Source organism: Brachyistius frenatus, unplaced genomic scaffold (genome assembly GCF_029030835.1).
Source record: "Brachyistius frenatus isolate BFR_SWC_R1_liver_20210118 unplaced genomic scaffold, ASM2903083v1 Contig_79, whole genome shotgun sequence".
Classification (NCBI taxonomy): Eukaryota; Metazoa; Chordata; class Actinopteri; family Embiotocidae; genus Brachyistius; species Brachyistius frenatus.
The window spans coordinates 1,875,374-1,890,117 of record NW_027210678.1 but is presented as its reverse complement, the minus strand read 5'-3'; the positions used below and the strand labels follow the sequence as shown (position 1 = coordinate 1,890,117).

The 14,744-nt window shown below is 38.9% G+C and overlaps 2 protein-coding genes across 5 annotated transcripts in view; one reads left to right on the top strand and one right to left on the bottom strand.

Annotated features, from left to right (window-relative positions):
• esyt2a (extended synaptotagmin-like protein 2a) overlaps window positions 1-13,962 on the top strand; it is a 33,993-nt gene extending 20,031 nt beyond the window's left edge. Inside the window, exons 9-25 of one of the 4 annotated variants that reach the window (XM_069708904.1) lie at window positions 2,102-2,222; window positions 2,375-2,551; window positions 2,988-3,070; window positions 3,184-3,232; window positions 3,950-4,039; window positions 4,128-4,223; window positions 5,280-5,381; window positions 7,014-7,076; window positions 9,046-9,120; window positions 9,287-9,373; window positions 9,452-9,601; window positions 9,683-10,128; window positions 10,607-10,705; window positions 10,787-10,918; window positions 11,023-11,128; window positions 11,391-11,440; window positions 11,729-13,962. In XM_069708904.1, coding sequence (XP_069565005.1) covers window positions 2,102-2,222; window positions 2,375-2,551; window positions 2,988-3,070; window positions 3,184-3,232; window positions 3,950-4,039; window positions 4,128-4,223; window positions 5,280-5,381; window positions 7,014-7,076; window positions 9,046-9,120; window positions 9,287-9,373; window positions 9,452-9,601; window positions 9,683-10,128; window positions 10,607-10,705; window positions 10,787-10,918; window positions 11,023-11,128; window positions 11,391-11,440; window positions 11,729-11,774 — 1,972 coding nt within the window. In that variant the 3' untranslated portion in view covers window positions 11,775-13,962. The remainder of the gene's footprint in view (window positions 1-2,101; window positions 2,223-2,374; window positions 2,552-2,987; window positions 3,071-3,183; window positions 3,233-3,949; window positions 4,040-4,127; window positions 4,224-5,279; window positions 5,382-7,013; window positions 7,077-9,045; window positions 9,121-9,286; window positions 9,374-9,451; window positions 9,602-9,682; window positions 10,129-10,606; window positions 10,706-10,786; window positions 10,919-11,022; window positions 11,129-11,390; window positions 11,441-11,728) is intronic. The other 3 variants (XM_069708906.1, XM_069708905.1, XM_069708907.1) reach the window with 3 other exon arrangements.
• LOC138626921 (E3 ubiquitin/ISG15 ligase TRIM25-like) overlaps window positions 1-14,744 on the bottom strand; it is a 188,401-nt gene that overhangs the window by 69,598 nt on the left and 104,059 nt on the right. The gene's annotated exons all lie outside the window — the stretch shown is intronic.

Genomic DNA, 14,744 nt, shown 5'->3' with positions numbered 1-14,744 from the left:
ACATAAAAAAATACTGAATGCTAATTTAAAGCTAAAAAAGTTGCAAAAACAGTTTGCAGTCCAAAGTCAACATCTTTTATAAAAAGGAGAATAAATACAGCATAAAAATCACTAACTCTGAAGTGTGTTTGTTTTAAATGTTGGTAATTTGTACCTATTAACATTTGATTGACTGATTTACAGTTAAAAAAAAAAAATGTTTTATAACATTTCAACAGAAAAAAACTGCAGCTTCTTCTACAGTTTTAATTCTTTTGTCCTAAAATCTCCCGGCTCTGAAACTGAAAAAGCCGCCGAGCCCTTTCGAGTCCCGGCCGCTCGTCGTGATGAGAAAATGAAGCTTTTGAAGAGAGTCCGATCCCGCCGCGACTCTCGGCCTCTGCTGCTGAAACCCGTCACATTAACCTCCACATCACAGGATGGATTATGACTTTTACTTTTCCCCGCTGAGTGCCGGTATTTTTAGTAACCTGATTACGAGAGGAGAGCCGCAGACGGAGATGTGGTGTTACGTTGTGGGAGAAGCGTTTCCACACACGACTCCTGTTAGTGATTTCGTTGATCTTCTGGATGGACGGAGCCTTTTTATTCCATATAAAATCTTTTGCAGAGTGGGAAGGACGTTTCGGCAGGAAAAAATGCAGACACTGAAAGCTTCATCGCTCCACATGCTTTCGTTTTTGGCTGGATTTTTTGTTTTTTATGAGCCAGTTAGTTAACTTTATTGGCCGGCACCTTCTTTCTTTTGTTCCACCGCAACATTTCCAAACTCGAACTATTCTTAAATGCTGTAATGACTTAAAAACTGTACATTTTCTGCAACTAAAAAGTGAAGAATCTGAGTTTTATGGCAACGTACAGCACAATGCTGTTAAGTGTGGATATAAAAGAGTTCGTAGCTTCAGGTCTGTAAAATGGTTCTGATCCAGAAGTGTCTTCAGCTGCAATACCAGCGAGTGCCACTAGAGGTCGGCTCCAAAAAGCCTCCGGCTCCATAGACTCCCATTCAACTTCTCTCATCAAATCCAAAGTGAATAAAATGTGTCCATCAGTTATCTCGGTGTTGTTAGCTAAAGTCACTCCTTCTTCTTAGTTTTCTGGAGGTCAGAAAACTAATAAAAAAATAAATAAAATATTAATAAAAAAATAATAAATAAAAAAAGACCTGTTTTCAGAAGTCTTATTGATGTTTTATTGCACTTCCAGTTTTTGTTTACGAGCCCAGTTTACACGCACATCAATAACAACAACAAGAGAGCCTGAAACGTAACCTTGAAGGTGGTTAACCTCCCCCCCACACCTCAACCCCCACCCATCGCCCGGACGACTGTTAGCTCGCTGCTAACTGTATTATCGTTGATGTTTCCTGTCAGCTTACTGTTTGTCTGCAGCAGAGAAACTCACTGCGGTTTACACCAGACTCCACCCTGTGAAATGTACCTTTCCTGGTTCTACCAGTTTGAAGGAAATCGTGTGTGTGTGTCATTCAGCTACAGATCTGCACTTGCCCCACCCTCGTCTTCCTGTGTGTGTGTGTGTGTGTGTGTGTGTGTGTGTGTGTGTGTGTGTGTGTGTGTGTGTGAGTGTGTGTGTGTGTGTGTGTGTGTGTGTGTGTGTGTGTGTGTGTGTGTGTGTGTGTGTGTGTGTGTGTGTGTGTGTGAGGGCACTCAGGTTTCCTCAGTGACAATTTGCATTTTTGCCCTGAAACAGCAGGAAAACCTGAGGTCACCTTTTTTTTTAAATTTTTTAACTGCCTTCTGTTTGAATAACAGCATTTATGTCACACACACACACACACACACACACACACACACACACACACACACACACACACACACACACACACACACACACACACACACACACACACACACACACACACACACACACAGAGCTCCTTTTTGTACCATCTTTACATAGGTGTTGAAATCCCTGTGCAAAAACTGACCCAGAAGCAGTTGCTTCCAGAAGGGATTTGTTCCTGCCGTGCTGCGGGGCGCTGCTGCCATCTAGAGGACAAAGAGGGGAAATGCAGATTAAAAACAATTCACCTGTCTTGTTTCCTCTACCTCCCCTCCCTCTCTCTCTCTTCCTGTCTCAGTGGCCTGTGTGACAACATCATCCAGGACATCATCTACAGCTTCGTGGTGCTGCCCAACCGCATCACCATCCCTCTGGTGGGAGAGGCCCAGCTGGCCCAGCTCCGCTTCCCGGTGCCGAAGGTAACACACACACACACACACACACACACACACACACACACACACACACACACACACACACACACACACACACACACACACACACACACACACACACACACACACACACACACACCTTTCTTCCTCCATCATCGCTGCCTCCTCCTCACCAGGGCATCCTGAGGATCCACTTCATGGAGGCCCAGGACCTGCCGGGGAAAGACAAGTTCCTGGGCGGCCTCATCAAAGGCAAGTCGGACCCGTACGGAGTCGTCCAGGTCGGGACGCAGCTCTTCCAGAGCAAAGTCATCCACGAGACCATCAATCCGAAATGGAACGAAGTGTACGAGGTGAGTCCGGATTCCAGGAACAGGAAGTTCATTTACTATATATATTTTTTTAACTTGAATTTCTTTGATATATTATTTTTCACACAGCGACAGCATCGGTTTAATTACGATAAAGAACGTTTCTAACGGCTGCAGCATTATAACAACTAACCACCATCTACTTTTTACGATTTAACAGTTTTACACTTGCTCTTTTAGAAGATAACAAAAAAAATTGCATAAATATAAAAAGATTTTAAGTTTTACTTTTTAGATGTTAAAGAAATGGAAAATCAAAAAATAAGTGATTTTTTTTTATTTTTTATTATTTTTTTAGGTTCAAATCTCAGACAAAATTTGATCACAATCCAAAATAAAATCTCTCCAAGAGCCTTTTTCAGGGTTTATTTCAGCTTTTTACTCATTTTTGTGGTATAATATTTATTCTGGTTTTCAGGCTTTGGTTTACGATCACTCGGCACAGAATCTGGAGATCGAGCTGTTCGATGAAGACACGGATAAAGACGACTTCCTGGGAAGGTAGCGCTGCTGCTTTCAGGACTCAAATCTTCACGACTTACAGAACAATATTGCAGAAATATGTTCTTGTAAATAATCGTTTGTTATTATGTTGTTTCTGATTTGTTTTTCAGCCTGATGATCGACATTGCCGAGCTCCAGAAGGAACAGAAAATCGATGAGGTGATCTGCGTCTCTGAGTTTTCAGGAACATTTGAGTGTAAAAACGCATCCGTCAGTCATTTCCTGTTTGATGATTGCAGCATTTTAATGACATCACCTGTCAGGGAAACTTTTTAGCTTTTTTGATTTTCTACTAACCACTTTTTAAATTTGAATTATTATTATTTTTTTCTTTAGATATTGAATTTTTTGTATTTTTTTCCCTTTTTTTTATTGATCCATCACATTATTGCTCACATTATGTAAAAATAAACAAAATAGATTTTAAATAAAACAAAATAAAATGTTTTTAAAACAAAGTAAGTAAAAATATGTTAAAAAAAAGACAATAATTCACAAGTTTATTCAATGATATACATATATGCACATATACACGTCTGTTCTTATTGTTAAAAGAAAAGTTAACATTGAATTTAAATAGTAAAAAAGACCATTTTTATAACAATATTTGATCATGTATGAACAACAATTACAAAATATTTATAACATCTTCATCTTTTATAAATATTGAATTTCTTGAGTAATTCTTAATAAACAATAAATCACTGTTGTGCTTCAGAAATCACTGATAATAAAACTGATGTTTATAACAGTGAAAAAGACCCAAAAATATAATTTTGCACACCGAATTTGACTTTTTTTTTGTCCGACGGAAGATAGAAAAACGGAAAATATGAATATTACTGACATTAAGAACGAACATTTCTTCCTCCTCAGTGGTTCGCGCTGGACGACGTGCTGACCGGGAAGCTGCACCTCAAACTGGAGTGGTTGTCTCCGCTGCACACGCCGGACAAGCTGGACCAGGTTAGAGACGGCGTGAACCCAACATCTGTCCCAAGAAGCCTTCGAAGACGTCTTTTTTTTTTTTTTAATCTCCTCTCTTCCCTCTCAGGTGCTGACGAGCATCAAAGCGGATCGCAGTCAAGCCAACGACGGCCTGTCGTCGGCGCTGCTCGTCATCTTCTTGGATTCGGCCAGAAACCTGCCGGTGAGTCGAACCTGCGCCGACCAAGCGGCGGAGGAAGTCGTTATTTTTTTTGTTATTAGTCATCAGATTAAAGTTAAAACACTTTCTTCAATTCATTTACCGAGTAGATCCTCACGTTGTTTTATGAGCTGCTCTGTTTATAGGTCGTTATAATAATTGATGATCGAGGGCTTTGCAGGAAATAAAAGCAGAGAAGAAGAATCTCGAAGGCGGGAAATTGAACATCTGTAAATAGAATTTTCTAAAAGATTTTTTTTTTGTGAGCTTGATAGCTGATTCGCAGTTTTTCCTTTTTGTTTTGCTTATTTAGTTTACTTAGTTTACAGATTGAATGTGATTTTTGCCTTTTTAGAAGTGGTAAATATATTTCTTAATATTTCCCGACCTGCCGTTACTCGAAGACGTTTTCAACAAACATCTCGGTGCTCTTTGGTTTCTTCACTTCAGCCTGTTTTTTTTTTTTAAATTTTATCTCCTTTTCTGAACTTCTTTCCTTTATTTTCACTCTGTCTCATCTCGAAGGTGCTTTTTTTTTTTTTTTTTTTTTTTTTTTTTTTAAACAATAACGCTTTTATGTCATGTTAAAGTGACACATTTGTAGTTTTTTGCCTCTTAAGAAATACTCAGATCCAGCTTTATAAATTTGGCCTACATCTGTAATAAGATCCTGATACAGCTTTTTATTCTTATTTTAGGGCTCAGTAGCTCAAATTTGAATGATAATAACTATTTTACAGCTTTTTTTCTGAGCTGTTTGTATGCAAAACACTTCCTCAGTCCATCATCTACAAACCGTCTCTGAGGTTTAAGATTTAAATCCATTTTGACTGTATTTGTTTTAGAAAAACAACAAACTCTCCTTCTTTATATAGTTTTAAATATTTGTTCAGATTTGGGTCTCATTTTTTTTTTTGTGGTTCGGAAAATCTCGTCCGGTGTCAAGAACTCTGTCAGGCGTCACCTTCCTCCTTTACAGCCTCCTCTTCTTCTTCTTCTTCTTCTTCTTCTTCCTCCTCCTCCTCTCCTCCTCTTCCTCTCCTCCTCGCCCTTCTGAAGAGCGTCTTCGAGGGGAACTTGGGCTCGGGATACTTAAAAGAGAGGCGGGCGGCGGGCCTGGTGTTTTGCGAGAACACGGCTTCTCTCTATAGGACGCTGTTTGTGAGTCCGCCGGCTGTTTTCGTGCATCCTACAGTTCAGTTTGGAGAATGCAAAGAAGGTTTATTATGTTGTTGTTGTTTTTTTAATGCATGAATCTCTTCTTCTGCATGGGTTGGATTCCCTTTAACTCATTGTGATTTGTGAGTGTTTTTTTGTTGTTGTTGTTGGAGTTTGACTGATTCCAAAGCTGAGGAACATGACGAGGGTTTATTATCCAAAGACCATCAAAAGCATCCTTCCTCCTCTATTACTGTGGTCTTATTGGTGAGACTGGTAAAGAACTGCAGTGACACCAAGATATAAAGTTGTGTTTCATTATTATTTATTAGGGTGAACAATGATGTTTCCCAGTGGGAGCCTGGATAATGAAAAGATAATAGGACCTACAATACTTCCCTGAGGAACTCCGTATTCAATATAAAAAGTCAAATATAATGTTATTTAGTTGTAGGTAACGCTATCGTATGAGCGTTACAGTTCATGACCTCGCAAAACGTTTTTATATCCTAGTTTGATTTGAGTTTTTTTTAAGAGTTTGTCACCACTTTTTTTGTTTTTCATAAAATATATTTGACCTTAAAGTCAAAATGGCTGCTGACAAATTTACCGTATTTCTTCAGTTCAGTCAAGAATTCAGAAACATGTTCCCACAACCTTTATTGATAAATTGTACGATGTGATCAGCCGCCGTTCAATGAGCTGAGATGTATTTTGGGAGGAAGGAATGTGCTTTTGATGGTTGATCGATTTAAAAAAAAAAATTATAGAGCAGGCAGGCTGAATTCTCTGTGGATTGCTTCCCTCTGTCCTTCCTGTTGAAGCCCATGTGCTCGTAATACAACTGTGGTCACATAGAGACAGTAGCTCCACATTATGTGATGTTTTTTTTTACTTCCTGCAGTGGAAAAGGGTTAAAAAAACAAAAAAAAACCTCCTTCACACTGTAGGAGCTTCTTCCTTCCTCAGTAGTGAGTTTGTTGTAGGTGGATTTCATCTCCCGCCCTCCAAAAACCAGCTTTTTAATTCCCTAATTTATCACCTCAACATAAACCCATCCGAGCTTCCTTTTCCTCTGACCTCCATTTACTTCTTCTTTTCCATTTTGTTTACTGACTCTCATCTAATTTGGTGTTTTTTTTTGGTTGACAAGAGTCCGACCAATCGGCTTCTGGCTGACTTTGTTTCATTGTTTCAACACATTTTCAAAAATTTGTATATGCTGCAAAATCCTTCTTGTAGTTTTATCAAAGCAGAATAAAATAAAATAAATAATACTGGAATTAGTTGCAGTTATTTTACTGTGAAGAATTTAATATGAACGTCAGCCTGAATCCCGTATTGGTCGAGCTCTCGTTTCAACCTCATGTCCAGGTTTAATGAACCATGTGATCATCCATGTTGCCTCCTTGTGCGGCGCATCCTGACGGTGCTGGTGTGTCATCATCATCATCATCCTCCTCCTCCCTGCATGCTCCTCTTTTCCCAAATAACCTGCTGGTGTGTGTGCTTGTGTGTGTGTGTGTGTGTGTGTGTGTGTGTGTGTGTGTGTGTGTGTGTGTGTGTGTGTGTGTGTGTGTGTGTGTGTGTTGTTTGCTCTCTCTCCTTTCTTGTCCCTGGGGGGAAAAATCAAAGCGCAATCCGTTAGAGTTCAACCAAGCGGGGCTGAAGAAGGCCTCGGTCAGTAAGGCCATCAAGGTAACGGCACGGCGAACGGAGCACACCCATTACCGCTCCGACACCAGGGGGTGGGGGGGGGGGGGGCCAAAAGTGTGCGGACACTAAACTTTGCACCCATAAATGTTTTTAATGTATAAATCAGTCTGAAGGAAAGTAAAAAGTCTCTTCAGGAAGACATTAAATGCGTCTCACTGAGTTGTAAAAGTAACTTCCTGGTCGGAAAAATGAGGCCAGTGCCTTTAAGCTGCAATACCACCGAGTGCCACTAGAGGTCGGCTCCAAAAAAAAAAAGCCTCCAAAGGCTCCCATTCAACTTCTCTCATAAAATTCTCAGTCAATAAATGTTTTCCAGCAGTTATCTTTGTTGTTAGCTAAAGTCGCTCCTTATTAGTTTTCTGGTGCTTCATCTGAAAATAATCTCGTCTTTAATTAAATATTAGGCGTCAAAAAGCGCCATGTTTGTCTGTTTGATTGATAGGCCTGCGATGCTGTTAGGTTTGTGCTATCGATGGGCGGGGCTTAGTCTTCTCAGGTACCCAATCAGATCGAGTCAGATCCACTGCTGGCTCCTCCTCCCAGCTCGACCTTATATGGTCACTTCCTGCTCGAAAAAACCCAAGGTGGTTATGGCCAAAACATGAAACTCGAGGCTTTATAACCCAACCCAACCCAACTGTTGCTACAAGTTGAAAAACACGATTAATTCAAAGAGTATTGCCTAAAATTATTGAGATTTTTCATAGAGGAAACCATAAAAACAAAGGGTGTCCACACCTTTGGCCACAGTGGACTAAATTCAGAGAAAAACGTTAATGTTAATAGTTTAGAGTGATTTTTTTTTTCTTTTCTCAACCTGCTGTTTCTATTTTTGTTTGGTAAATCGTTTTTTTTTATTTTTTAGAGACAGATTTTAACTTCTGATTGGACACTCGGAGACAATTTGTTTGTGGAAATCTAAAAAAAAGTACGAGGGATTTGAAACGGTCAACTCAACGCTAATAATTACATTTAAAAAGATTTACAGTGACGGCGAACGGAAACAATGTCAGACCTCCGTGTGAACAGTTTACAAGTGGAACTACTTTCCAGTGAAGAAAATAGTTCCTCACAAAGCGGACGGTCTGCAGACATTGAAACGCTGCCTGTAAATCCATTTTAATGTAATTTGTTTTCATGATGTGAACACAGAGGCAGAAATATAAAAATATACATCATCTCAAAATCTGGACAAATAAAACTCATCAGCTTGTTTTCCAGCTGATAATCTCATTATATTTTGCTCCTCTGTGACAATATTTCAACCCCATTTACATGAAATATTAAAGCTCATTTTAATGGCCACCGGGGGGCGCTGCTCCACGGCCGACTCCATTTTTTTTACTGACTTGCTGCTTTGAAATCATTAACAAACTCCTTTAATCGTGTCCGTTGACTGAAACTGTGTCTAACAACGTGTAAATAACAACATCGCTGTCCGAGCTACATTCATTCAGCCCTTTTTTAAATTCTGATCTTTTCTTTTTAAATTGATCTGGAGGGTTTTTTTCTACACTTCCTGGTACGTTGGGGGACTTTGGGATTTTTTTTTTTACCTGTTGTACTTTTCCTCTGAATACTTTACCCGAGTAGAGTCACAACATAAATAATGACACTGTATGAGCTCAAAATAATACATGTTAATGCTCAAAACACAGAATTTCCTGTTGAGGACCAAGTTGGAAAAACATTTCAGAATATAATGTGAATTTTGGACGTTTATTTTAAAGTGTTTTTATTTGGATTAACGTGTGAAAAAATGAAATAAAACAGCTTGCACCTCATTTTTTTAGCAAGCATTTTTTTTAAATTATTATTATTGTAAATTTACTTCCAAAACAACCAGATTTCAGTGATATTTTTTTTAAATTTTTCTTTTTAGAAGTTAATAAAACACACTTTTCATCTTTCTTCAATGTTTTATAAAAACTTTCTTCTTCCGCTGCTGCAGTCCGGTAAAAAAGTGACGAGCGATCCCAGTCCGTTGGTCCAGTTCACGGTGGGACACAAGTCCTTCAACAGCAAGGTGAGAGCACATCGGACGCTCGCACTGATTTATTCATTTATCTTCTTGTTGATTTTTTAATGCGTCGACTGAACGTAACTTTGAAAAAGCTCTGAGATGTCAGCTTCTACCCTTAAAAAGACAAATGCATCATTTCCCTTTGACTCTTCCTGCGTCCCTCCTCCAGACCAAATACAAGACCAACGAGCCGGTGTGGGAGGAAACCTTCACCTTCCTCATCCACAACCCTAAAATCCAGGAGTTGGAGGTGGAGGTGAGAAAAGCGTTGTTTTATTTTAAACGTCTCGGATACGCCAGCCGTGACCTGATGGGGTTTTTGGGTCTTTTTTAGGTGAAGGACGAGAAACACGAGTGCTCGTTGGGGACGTTGACGCTTCCTCTGACCCGCCTGCTGGAGGCCGAGGACATGACGCTGACTCAGCGCTTCCCGCTTCGAAACTCCGGACCGAGCTGCACCCTCAAGATGAAGATGGCTCTGCGGGTAAAAGGATGAAGATACTTTTTTTTGGGGTGGGGGGGGGGGGGCTTAGCTCACTTATTCATACTATTTTGGGGATTTCAGGTGTTATGCATGGACAAGGACGCGTCCTCCTCCTCCAGCTCCACCCCGTCCTCGGTGCAGATCCGCAAGTCCAGCTCGTCCAACTCGTCCAAATCGACCCCGCGGCCGTCCGTCTCCTCAGAGTCCCCCAGGCCTCCCTCCTGCTCCTCGTCAACCGACATCCCCCGCTCCGCCTCCGTGTCGGCCCAGGACCTCCTGAACCGGCGGCGGGAGGCCGAGGAGTCGGCGAGGTCCCCGGGCGGCGCTGACTCGGGGCAGGGCAGCAGAGGAGGAGGAGGAGGAGGTTCGAGCCTGGCGGAGAGCGGGAGGAGCGCGTCCAACCTGGCCATCTCGGGCTCTCAGCACTTCCTGTCCGGAGGCAAGGAGCCGACGCCCAGCATCGCGTCCGACATCTCCAACCCCTACGCTGTTCAGGAGCTGCAGCAGAGACGCCACCAGCTGCAGAAGTATCTGTCAATCATCTTCGAATCTTAAGATTTCATCAAATTTATTTCTCAGTATAATCAAATATTTTAAGGCTTTCTTGTAATAATAGTTTTTTCTGCTTTATAAAAATCAAAAGTATTGTTCAAGTGAGTTAAGAGCTAAATCGGACTTGTTAGCTTCCACAAATCTACAACTATCGAATCAAACGATGAATTTAAATAATAAATTACAAATCTGGTCACTGATTCTAAAATGTACAATATTTGGTTTAGATGACTCGTATATTTAAAAGTAATTCATCAAACAATAAAGCAGAAAAAATAACCTGTTTTCTGATAAAACGACTTAAATCACTTCAGATCGTGACGATAGAAGAATGGACAATTTCCTAAAAATGAAAACATTTTCCAGACAAAATTTTTGCACATTTGTGAAAGCAGCTTGATGTTGCAACTATTTGTACGATTGTTTTTTTAAAACGTCTCTTTCTCTGCGTAGCGGTTCAGGTCCCAGTTATTTCCCGCTGGGTGAGATCCAGCTGACGGTCCGACACAGTTCGCAGAGGAACAAACTCATGGTGGTCGTTCACTGCTGCAGGTCAGCGCTGAAATACCAAAACACACTTCAAGTGATTTCTTTATCGTTAAGTAACATCCATTGTTTTGTCGACCTCGGCAGAAACCTGATTGCGTTCGCCGACCAGGGCTCGGACCCGTACGTCCGTCTCTACCTGCTTCCCGACAAACGGAGGTCGGGCCGGAGGAAAACTCACACCTTCAAGAAAACCCTCAACCCGGTTTACGACCAGACGTGAGTTCGGCCGTTCCGTGTCGTTTCGTAGTTTTTTTTTTGTTTGTTTTTTTGCGTATTTAACTTTTGATGGAGCCGAGGTTTCGTCTTCCTTCGTTGTTCAGGTTCGAGTTCAGCGTTTCCCTCGTGGAGCTCCACCGACGGACTCTGGACGTGGCGGTGAAGAACGGCGGCGGGCTGCTCTCCAAACACAAAGGCCTTCTGGGAAAGGTGCTGCGGACTTTCAGCACTTCTTTATATTTGTTTCTGCCAAAAAAAAAAATCTTCGGATCGGCAGATAAATTTGCTGGTTTTGGGAAAAGTAGTTCGATAACGTCTCGTGTTTTTAAGGTGTTCTTTTAAAATTTGCTTGTTGTAACTAAACTGAATTACATTTATTTTCTTGCTTGTGAATCCGTATTAAAAAAATTTAAATAAAAAAAAATAATCTATAAAGTATATAAAGAAAGTCTGTTGCTGTTTTTCTCTTCAGGTTTTGGTGGATTTGACTCACGATGATATCACTAAGGGCTGGACACAATGGTTAGTACTTCACATCTTTTTACTTTATATTTTTGACATTTAGTAATAATAATAATAAAAAACATTTATATATATATGTGCTTGTAAAGTACCTTTTCTCCATGTGCATGAATTACAAACAACAACAAAATAAAATAAAATGAATTTGTTAAACAATTTTTTAAGAAGTTATAATTTCTTTAATTTATGCAAATGATTTTGAATACATTTTTTATTAATGATATTTATGATTGTGAATGCAGCCAAAGCTAATATTATATATATATGTATTTTGTTTTCCTCCTGCAGGTATGAGCTGAGTGAAGACGGCATGTCGAAGCCGCACCAACTGTAAAATCATCGCTATGTTGCGTCATCATCATCATCATCCTCATCATCCTCATCATAATCATATCTCCACACTTCCACTTTATACACTTCCGTTTTAGTCCACAGTACGACATGTATGTTTTTTTTTTTTTATGTATATTTTCAGTACATGTAACTGTAAAAAAAACAAAAAACAAAAAAACGCATTGAGAGAAGCCGCTTTTTACACTCATTTAATCCCATCAGTCGCAAAAGGCAAACTTCCCCTTTAACAAGTGACGGCGAGTGACTAAAGGGAGTATAAACATGTAGAGAAAACTATATATTAAATTAACGTACTGCTATGGAAGTTTGTATTCCATATTTATAGAAGAAATTATTAGTCTTTTTGATTTTTCTTCTTTTTTTTTCACACAAGAACGACAATGTACAAGTTGTGTAAATAATGTACAATGATGATGGAGTATGTTGCAGCAAGGAGAGAGAGGAGGTGTGTCTTATTGGCCAAATGATTGTTTGTAATTTTATTTCATTTGATTTGATTTTTTATTTTTTATATAATTTTTTTCTTTTAATTGAGGAACATTCTGGACGGAGTTTCTGGCGGACGGTCGCACCAAAGAGACGAGAATTATTTGTATTGTTTGGGAACAACAACAATAACAACGCTGGTTTTATTCCACTGTAATAACGTGTTTTTATGAACCAATGAAAACAACTCGAAGTGTTGTCGAGTTTTTCTCAACACAGTTGCGGTTTTACAGTGAAATACAGCCGTCGTTATTTGTTGTTGCTTTTTTTTGGTTTTAAAAGATGAATATGAATATTTGCACTTTTTTTTTTATCTGTCAGGGATCAGGTGAACTCAATGTCACCTAAATTGATCAAAAGGAATTTTTATTTTTTATTTTTAATAAATAAAAAACTGAAAAATTGAAAGGCCAAAAAAGGAAATGGTTAAATTCTCTCGCAGGTAAAGCGACTACGTGTAGAACTTTAAATTCCCCCTCGGTGGCGCCCTCCGGTGGTAGAATCAGAAACAACACAGTGACAATCAAAGAAATTCTCAATTTCTAATAATGTTACCTAAACTCAGCGAGAACCAAAGGTAATATTTAAAATACTTTTATTTTTAGTTCCAAAGTTAGCCTTTTTTTCACGTTTACTTTTCGTGTCACTGATTCCATCACTATAATAATTAATAGTTATGAAAGACGCAACTCCCCAGATGCTGTGAATTTTCATTTCATTTTATTTATTAATTAATTGAAGTCGATCCACCTTTCCCATTTCTTTTTTTTTTCCCCGATTAATGTTAACTCGACACTTCCTGCTAGTATTTTTTCAAATTAAAAGTCTTCCAACTTTCTTTTTTGTTTGGAGCTTTATAACGTAAACAAACATCTGCAATGGACGACCTTTACGCGTCCACGTCGGCCATCACCGAAGCTTTTCTGCGAGATTAGACCCGTACTTCCCCGAAAGACGCTTTTAATCACCAAAGACAATCTACACGTAGTGGCTTAAAAAAAAAAAGCGGGAAAATTGAGAATTTTTTATTTTTATTTTATAGTCATTAATATCGTGAAAATCTCCGCGACCATCGTTCTCCGAGTCGTTCCACCTTTCTTGCGTTTATGACTCGGCATCAGTCTTAACGTGTCATTTTCAACACGCTATCTGAAAAATGACATGCACACTTTTTGTTGTTGTTGTTTGTTTTTGCTTTGTGCTCATATTAAAATCTGCTTCGACTTTACGCCGCTCGCTCGCAAGGGATTTATATCAGTAAACAAATACACATCAAACACATGAAATAAAGGCATTTGTAGTCTGCGGCCGCGCAGCCAAACAGCTTCTGTGTTGATGATAAACTGGTTAATCGAGAAAGTATTTTACACGTTTCTGTCTTCTGATGCTTTAAGTTTTTTTTTTCCAGCTCTCGTCCTCTTCGTCTCGTCTTGTGTTTCATTTTTGTGAGAAACGCTAAGTTTTGTCTGTAAGCCGTCTCATTTTTAAAGCTTTTGGTCGATTTTTTTTTTTTCTTCCTTCGTCTTCTTAATTTATCTCGTGCCTTAAAAAAAGATCACACGACCCAGAGACATTGACGCGAACAGAAAGGAGAAAATCCTTTCGACGGTTTTATCGTGTTTCAGAATGTCTCCCAAATGTCTTTTAAATGAATAAAGAGCTTTAGCTGAATCATAGCAGCATCGAAGCAGTGGTTTCATTTTTTATTTCTAAAGAATGTCGACCTCATTCAGGTGGTGTGAATGTAATAATTATTATATAGTAAACAACCTTTTGGGAGGAAATAGTATAAACATAATAAACATAATATTGTTACGTAGATAATTTGCAGTCCTTTATGTAATTTTCCCAATAGATGTGTTCAGATGTGTTCAGTACCTAATTCGGGTCAAAAACTGCAAATTTATGTTTACAGGCAAGCATGCAAATAAAAAATATACGCTTCATCTGAAATAACTGGACAACAAATACATTTTATCTTTCAATTAAACTTCCCAAATCCATATAATTGGACCCAACTTATGTTTTTTTCTTTTCTCCAAGAAAATTATTTGTTTTGTAAAAATGACAAACCCTTAAAATGAATGACTTTACGTGGAATATACTGTGATTAATTCATTTAATGTATTTCATTTTATGCATCAAAACCAGACATTACTAAATTAAAGATTTAAAAAAAAAAAGTAATAAAACATAAGAGAAAACGAGTAAATGTGAAGAATTTGAGGAATAAAAAAATAGAGTCTAAACATTGTTCGATTAGCTCGCTAACCAAAGCCAAAATTTAAACTTAAAAATGTACTAAACTTTTCCACGATATGTGTAGAAATATCAGTGTTCAGGTTTTTGTCAAAGAAATCTTTAGTGTGTAGCAGAGATATCCACTAAAGTTATCAGTTACCAGGGAGCGCAGGCGCCGTAATACCACTTTGTACCACAAGGTGGAACAGTGAGCCACTTGTTG